Here is an 8,510-nt window from a genome sequence, read left to right on the forward strand (position 1 = left end):
TCCGAAGACTGTGAATAGTAAATATTTTGCAGCCGTTTTTACCTGCAGTCATTAAAGGAAACATGGCTCCATTGTTCCTGTTAAAGCGTCTCAGAATAATTTGTCACCTCTAACATTTACAGATATTTTAAACGAACTGAAGCTTTTCGTGACGTGAAACTTGTTCTTCTGTGCTGATCGTGGAAAACTTTGGCATGTGTCAGCAAACCGCAGCTGCTCTCATCCTGTTGTTTTGATCAGCTGACCTGCCTCGGTCACATGACTCGATCCTCTTCCTCTGCTCGGCTCCTCTGAGCACCAGCGCGATCACACACCTTAAAGCGCCGCTGGATCACAGCTGCAGGGCAGGTGGAGGCACCGCGGGTGGAGGAGCCGCAGAACTCCGTGTGAAAAACGCAGTTTTAGGTTTCGGCTCTGTGGCGGTGGCGGCTGGAAGAGATCAGCCTGTGTTCAAACAACAGTCCCACTGAGGGTTTGACGGAGGCCGAGACGGAGACGTGTTTCTGGGTTTTCACCACTTTGTGTGTCACGGTAGGTAAAGAGGAGAAAAGTGAGAACGAGTTAAATTTTAAATAAATTTAAAAGCAGAGTCGGGGTAGAGTCAGGGGAGCTGACTACAGACAGGCAGATAAGGATAGTTTGGCTTATCTCAGGATGTTTCACGGAGACCATAAAAAAGATCAGAGGTCAAAGTCAGCGGCTGCACCCACAGCAATAAGATCAGACCCTCATTAAACCCTGCAGCTAAAAACAAACTTCTGCTTGTCGCACACTTTGGTTTTCCATCGCAAGCTTGAAGCACGTCCTGCTCCTAATTCCTGTCATGCTGGACTCGACTAGAGCAGCTTTGCATGATTCACAGTTCATAATAATCCTCCTTTAGCTGGTTACTTTTTGTAAACTGTAAAGTTTGATTCTCCTCCTGAGATGCCTGTATTAGGGGAAAACTGATAAACAGGAATAAGTGTGCTCGCGCTGTAAGAAGCTGTGGTCGTGTTTAACACGGTTTGATTTGTTCTGCTGTGTTTCCCAGTCGTCTGTAGCTGAGCGGGCGGTGTTTGCGGTGTCCGCGTTCGCCTGCTGAGAGGACACAAAAACCAAAAGCATGCCGTCCAACAAATCGGTGTCAGACGCTCCCATCACTCAGTTCATCAACTGCAGGATCCTGAGGGACACCGAGCTGCAGAGGTACGACACACACACACAAAACAACACTGCAAAAAGAGGCGGTCTGAGCCAGGAAACCCGCCAGCTTTAATCCAACTATTCTGCTGAGACGAGCGCTCAGAGCTCCTGACAGGAGTATACTCGGAGCGTCGGGTCGAGGCGCAGCGTCCTAACAGACCTGCAGCCAAAAAGCAGTGGGAGTGTTTTGGGTTTTGAACCTTTGCAGCTCAGATAAATTCAAACTTGTGCGTCCAGTTTTGATTTTTAAAGTCATTAATGATGTATGCTGTACCATGGACCAGGATGTCATGACTCTGGTGTGTGTGTGTGTGTGTGTGTGTGTGTGTGTGTGTGTGTGTGTGTGTGTGTGCGCGCGCAGAGAGGACCTGTGGGTGCGTGAGGGGAGGATTTTAGACCCAGAGAAGCTGTTCTTCGATGAGCAGGGATACGCTGACAAACGTGTGGACTGTGAGGGCAGCATCATCGCGCCGGGCTTTATAGACGTCCAGATCAACGGTACACACACACCCACAGACACACACCTTTGCATGTGTTTCAGAAGCTGCGGTGCTGCAGTAACTTTGATACCTGGTCAGACATTCAGACGGCGTGCTGGAACAAAGATGATAGAACTGTACAGCTTCAAACTCTTCTTAATGTTCATCATAGTCTCTGGAGTTGAAGGTGGTGTCAGTGGCATCTGAGCTGACGCTGCAGTTTTAAGTGTCAGAGTCACAGAGAGCGTTGTTGCTGCTGAGGGGGCGGGGCTAGTTTATCCCGAGGAGAGTAACGGCTCGTCTTCCTGCTGCAGGAGGTTACGGCATCGACTTCTCGCAGGCGTCTGAGGATGTCAGCGATGGAGTTTCGTTTGTGGCCAAAAAGATCCTCGAGCACGGCGTGACGTCCTTCTGCCCGACTCTGGTCACCTCCCCTCCCGAAGTTTACCACAAGGTCACTGTTTCATTTTTATCAGTTCAAGTTTAGACGCGCTCGCGTGTTCAGGGGTTCCTACTCTCTCCTTCAAAGTCATCTTCTGGAGCATCTCTGGACAGCTTCTTCCAGGCCAGCTGCTGCTTTCAGTTCCTTCACTGGAAGGTTCTGCTGCACCGCCTCCACCCGCCATCTAAAACCAACCCTGGAAACAACCAGGACGGACTCAGGACGGAGCAGGGAGAGCACTGAGAGTTAAACTAAAACTGGAGGTCAGGGATGGAGATCGGGGTTGGAGGCAGCAGCACTGGAAGGTCCAGAGGTGCACCTGAAGGCGATGAAGTGAAGGCAGGTGTGAGTTGTGCATCTCCCTGAACACGCTGTGCATGTACACGTCAGGGCGCTAACCATCGGTGACGTGAAGCTTCTAAGTGTAAAATCACAGCATCATCAAAATGTGTGTTCCAGGTTCTGCCTCAGGTCAAAGTTCATGATGGAGGACCACATGGAGCTGGAGTCCTCGGTGAGGTTTTCAGATGCTGTTGGTGAATTCTTGTTGTATTCTTTGTTTATCCTCATTGATCAGAAGCTGCAGACATGTTTGCTGGTACGTAAACGATCACGCTGCTGCGGTACACGAGCGCCGACCGCGGCCGAAAATGGCGTCTGTTTCACTTCCTGTAAACTTCCCTGTGCAGGTTTTCACCTGGAGGGTCCGTTCATCAGTGCCGAGAAGAAAGGAGCCCACCCGGAGAAATACCTCCGCACCTTCAAGTCCGGAGGCCTCGAGCACCTGATGGAGGTCTACGGCAGCCTGGACGACGTTGCCATAGTGACGCTGGCTCCTGAGCTGCCCGGCAGCCAATCGGTGGTGAGGGAGCTGAGCCAGAGGGACATCACTGTGTCCTTAGGTGAGCATCGTGTAGTCACGGCAACGATTATACAGCAAAGTTTAATGATGATGTAATGATGACCGATCCTCGCTTCACTGGTTTCAGTTTTATTTACACCATTTACATCATTTTTTCTCTGTTTTTGTAATATTTGATTTCTTAATTTGTCTTTTTTTGCATCCTTGTATTTTTTAAAATATGATTTTATTTATTTTAGATTATTTTTATTTTCATTAAACATTTTTTTTAAAATAAAAAATAATCACATTTTTAATTTATTATTTTATTTATTTTCATTTTTAGGGTTTTTTTATTGTTTGCATTATTTTAAATTTGCTTTTATTTCATAGATTCTTTTTAAAGATAACTTTCTAAAAAAAATGTTATTATCCCTTTTTTCATTTACATATTATTATTCAATCCTTATTTACTTATACACTTTTCTCGTGTGCTTGTATTTTTTATTTTAATGATTGATTTACTGATTTCATTTTTATTTCCTGTTTCTGTTGAAATCATGTTCCGGTTCAGTGTGTTGTGTGTTGTGCGCGGTGTTGGCGTGGGCCTGTCACGCCTCTGTAGAGGACCTGGAGCTGCTGTAATCGTCTGAGAGCGCTGATGTGAACAAAGTTTGCTCGACTGGTTCTTGCAGGTCACTCAGCGGCCGACCTGTCACAGGCCGAGGAGGCGGTGCAGCACGGCGCGTCCTTCATCACTCACCTGTTCAACGCCATGCTGCCTGTGAGTCCCAGCTGCTGCTCGTCTCTGAGACTCTGAGTCAGTTTCTGTTCAGCCCGGTCGGTTTTACGCTCTCAGTAATCCTTCTGTGTCTGCTGTGGTCCAGTTCCACCATCGTGACCCGGGTATAGTGGGTCTGCTGACCAGCGACAGGATCCCCGCAGGCAGGACGGTTTATTACGGCATGATAGCTGATGGCATCCACACCAACCCTGCAGCCCTGCGCATCGCTCACAGAGCTCACCCGTCAGGTCTGACTGAGGTTTCTATTTCAGATCAGCAGCCAAAAGCACGAAAATCTCCCCAAATATATTCCTAAATGTATCAGAATGTTCTTATTTTGGTTTCAGGAGGTTGGTAAAACTCTGCAAACGTGTTTAAACGTGTGGCATCATCTGGGAGTAGATGATTTTGGACTTTCCCGTGTCTTGTGTGCTTCATACTTTCAGGTCTGGTGCTGGTGACGGACGCCATCACCGCGATGGGTCTTCCTCCTGGCCGTCACACTCTTGGCCAGCAGGTCATCGAGATCCAGGGTCTCCACGCCTACGTGGCAGGTCTGATGTTCTTCAGATGTTATTATCTAACAGGCCTGTGGTTTCCTGAGCGATGCTGCAGAAAGGAGCAAACGCATAACTAGAACCAGAGATCGGAAAAGTAAAATTAATCGTTCTCGCGACGGTTTCATGTGTAAAACTCTGTAACTTCACTCTTTATGTCCTCAGGCACCAAGACTTTGAGTGGCAGCATCGCCACGATGGACATGTGTGTGCGCCACTTCAAGCAGGCCTCAGGTCAGTTTGTGTTACTTTAATGACTAAAAACAGGAAGTAGAATCATAATGAGCAGTGACGCGCTGCCTCGTGTAAACTCCAGCAGGTGAGACCTGGTTGCTGTGGCGATGCAGGTCAGATCATCATTGCTCTTCACTTCCTGCTCTGTCCTCCAGGCTGCAGTGTACAGGAGGCTCTGGAAGCTGCCTCCCTGCATCCGGCTCAGCTTCTGGGAATCAGCCCCAAAAAGGGAAAGCTGGACTACGGCTCCGACGCAGGTCAGAGCCGACTGCATCTTTATTTCTGCATCCCTGCTGTTAGAGCTGCTGTAGTTCCTCCTTTGTGTCCTCAGCGTTTTCTTGGCCATTAATTTGGACTTTTTTTCATGGTGGGAGGGGGGCTGTATAACAATTGACCAAAGCCTGCAGTTCCTCTAGTGTCCAGCAGAGGCTCCAGCAGGGAGCCAGTCTCCATAGACTCCCATGTTAAACTTTACAGCAGAAATAAACACGTTTACAGCCAAACTGCTTCGAGAACTTCGAACTCGCTCTGTTTCAGATTTACAATAAAAGTTTTAATAAGAGTAAATAAAATAACCCACATGAATGTTGAGTGAATATTTAGCCTCCATCTTGCACATTGTCAGTTGTGCAGCGCTTCAAAGGTCAACAGCGTTGGATTAAAGTTTAACGGCTGTAGCCGTGAGGTTCTCTGGGATCGCGCCGCCGCGCTCTGACCTTTCCTGGAGTTCATGTGCTTTCCTTTAAGTGAGGCCAGCGGCTCGATTCAGGCTGAATTTGTGAGACTTACAGTTTAACTGATCCTTCAAAGCATCGACGTTCGTCCAGATGTTCAGGAGGAAACCGTCTCCGACTGACAGAACTCCAACTTTCCACCGTCTTTGCAATGATCCCTCTGTAACAACATCATCCTTCTGATTCTTTTCTCTCAGCAGCGCTACCTCCTGTCTTTCTTACACTCTGCACTATTTTTTTTTTTATAGACCTCGTTCTGCTCGATGAGGGCCTCAACGTCAAAGCCACTTATATTTCTGGAGAGGAGGTTTGGAGAAAAGGACAGTAGGAGATGAAGAAGGAAACTGGACCGCCTGTGCCTTTGTGCATGATCGACATGTCGGGGTTTTAATGGACTGCCTGAGTGCACCAGGCACTGCCGGAAAACTGGACCAGAGTGAAATATTACTGCATTATTAGTTTATTAAATGTCAGATGATGTGGAAAATGTTTTCCTGCTTTTCAAACTACCAAAGATTTCTGTTTATTACCCTGAAAGTCAGCGTGCTCATTGATCGTGTGTTGCTGAAAGTCTGATGTTGTGTTAAAGCAGCTGTATGACCTGTGTAGGGTCAGGGGTCACAGTGGAGGTCACTGCACACCCTCAGTTTCTGTAAACGTCTCTTTTTCTTTGTTGCAAATTTTACTGACACCATCAACAGAGTGTGGACAGACTGCTGCTGGTGTGGCAGCAGACGTTAGCATTATTGTCTCATAGTGAGAAGGTCTGGTGGTCTCTGGTTTGAACGTTTTCAGCCTTTAAAAGAAGAAATAGTCACATCGTGGACTCATAACTGTCTGCGTGAGACCGACCTGGTGACAGGCTGTTCAGGAACTCAAAAGTAAGGATGGTAAACTCCTGCCCAGGAAACTTTTTCATGAATCGCTCTCACTGGTAAAATGCTGCCCCCTGGCGGTGAAGGTTATAGTTAAAGGATAGCGAGAACCTCTTTGCCCCTCAGGTGTCGACGAGGGTAACCCTCGTTTCTCTTTCCTGATCTGAACAGAAAGAGAAAAACATGGAAATGAATCTGATGGTCGTCAAATCTGAGACAGATCGACAGATGTTAGCAGAGTTCAGGCTGTGCTCGCTTTAACCATAACCTTTGCGACATCAGACAGATCTGAGAGTACAAAAACTGTAACAAGCTCAGTGTTTACAGCAGTGTGAGCCTGAGCTCACTCAGATTATTCGTACACACTCAGAGCTCACAATTAGAAACACCGGACATATTTAATCTGAAAATCCAGCACAGGAACAGGAGGGATACGACGGGGGAAAGGAGTACAGTCCAGTTTAATAATGACACAGTATGTAGTCTCAAACAGACACGATGTCCTTTGCAGTAAAAGTACCTCTGTGTGTGTGTGTGTGTGTGTGTGTGTGTGTACACTCTCAGACACTCTTTATAAAGTAAAAGTCCTGCTTTCATTTAGTGAAAGTAAAAAAATTGTAAAAATACTGAAAGACACTAAACAGCACAGATAATTACAAACAGGCACACAAGGAAACAGATGATGACAGACGTAATCTTCCATCTTGTAGTTTTTTTAAAATTCTAATATTGGTGAAAATTTTCAGGGCAAAGTCTCAATAAACGTATTTTTTCATTTGATTCCAGTTTTATTTTTATTTAAATGTTTTCATGCCCAGTTTTTAGTTTGGATGATCACAGTGTGACGTGACTTACCTGAAGCACCAATGATCAAGCAGGATCAGGTGATCAGGGACAGAAACATAACTCACATTTTACTGATTTTGCGCATGAGTGGTGAAACTTCTCAACGCGTGTAAAAACCTCTGTGTCCTGAAGTTACGTTTCCACGCTATGATTCAAATTTAGCGCCGAGTTACACAGAAAGCATCAGTGATTCATAAAAACTAAACTTTGATTGTCAGTGTTTCCGTGCCGGTGGGAGCTGACGAGGCTGATCACATTTCAGCGAGATTTACGGCGGAGTCTGGTGCGCGAGAGCTGGACCGGTTCATCCTCCAGGACCGCACTGCGGGAGGAGACGGTCATCTTCCCGGAGAAGAGGCGCCATGCCCCGGCTGGCTGGCTCGGTCGGTGTCCTGTCCTGAAAACGTCCCTGCAGAATACAAACGTCCACGAGCCTGAGCGAAATAAACAGGAAGCCACTTTCAAAATAAAAGCTCAGACAGATCTTTTTTTTTTTGAACAACAAATATACATAGTAATGTAGTAATAGAAAGGGTATGAAAAATTTCACAGCTTGCAGTATCTTTTACAAGTCATGTATACAAATACAAGTACGTAAACAAAAAAGTATACTTTAAGAGAAAACAAACAAACAAAATAAGCTATTAAAAAAGAAAGAGGTGCTCAAGGTATAAATAAACAACATATAAATCAAGTGAAACTGTACATTCGACACAGCTCTTGTGTTTTACATGCTTTGGAGTTAGTGCTGTCCTTTAGATTCTCTAGATAATTGGAAAACAAAGCTTTTAAAACAAATATGTTTGGACGCTGTTGAGAAAATTTTGTACAATGTATGTGAAATTTGGCAAAAATAATCAGAAGACTGATAATATATTTTTTTCCTGGATTTATTTTATCGGTATGTGAGAGGCCAAATAGAATATGTTGAAACTTCAGTTTACATAAGGGATCAATTTTGGTGTTTATAAAATTATTTAGATCAATCCAAAATATATGTGTATACGTGCATTCCCAAAATAGATGACATATTGTTTCCTCTGCACTGCTGCAAAAAGTACAAAGAGTATCAATATTTTTCTTAAATTTAACCAGATATGTCTTTACCGGATAACATCTATGGATCAACTTAAGAGTAACTTCTCTTACCTTGTTAGTAATAATAAATTTCCTTGATAGAATCCAAGTGTTTTCAGGTCTATATCATTGTAAATATTGTTCCAGTAAAATACAGCTGCAGGTTTGGAAACAATATCTCTTTGAATAATTTGTCTAATACATTGATTTGTGGCTTTATCACTCAATAAAGGACAGATGTTACCGATGTATATGCTAGAGGGATTTAGTTCTGGAATAATACAATTTCGACCTTTAGGAGCAGACACCAATAACCTTCTCACCCCATCTGGTATTGCATCAAAAACTACAGCATATTCTCTTGGAGTGACAGGAAAATCATAAACAGACAAAAATTCCTTATAAGAGAATAACTGACCATTATCATTCAGTAATTGACTCACAAGTAAAATTTTT

General features: G+C 44.8%; 1 protein-coding gene across 1 annotated transcript; it reads left to right on the forward strand.

Annotated features, from left to right (window-relative positions):
* The first annotated feature begins 257 nt into the window (after positions 1-257).
* amdhd2 (amidohydrolase domain containing 2) lies at positions 258-6,884 on the forward strand. Its single transcript, XM_063470891.1, has 12 exons — positions 258-531; positions 1,034-1,188; positions 1,547-1,683; positions 1,979-2,118; positions 2,566-2,620; positions 2,796-3,008; positions 3,643-3,731; positions 3,835-3,979; positions 4,178-4,285; positions 4,454-4,522; positions 4,678-4,779; positions 5,505-6,884. Exons 2-12 carry the CDS (start codon positions 1,106-1,108, stop codon positions 5,582-5,584), a joined length of 1,221 nt encoding a protein of 406 aa, XP_063326961.1. The 5' UTR covers positions 258-531; positions 1,034-1,105; the 3' UTR covers positions 5,585-6,884.
* Positions 6,885-8,510: the final 1,626 nt, after the last annotated feature.

This window comes from Pelmatolapia mariae, linkage group LG4 (assembly GCF_036321145.2).
Source record: "Pelmatolapia mariae isolate MD_Pm_ZW linkage group LG4, Pm_UMD_F_2, whole genome shotgun sequence".
NCBI classification, from domain to species: domain Eukaryota; kingdom Metazoa; phylum Chordata; class Actinopteri; order Cichliformes; family Cichlidae; genus Pelmatolapia; species Pelmatolapia mariae.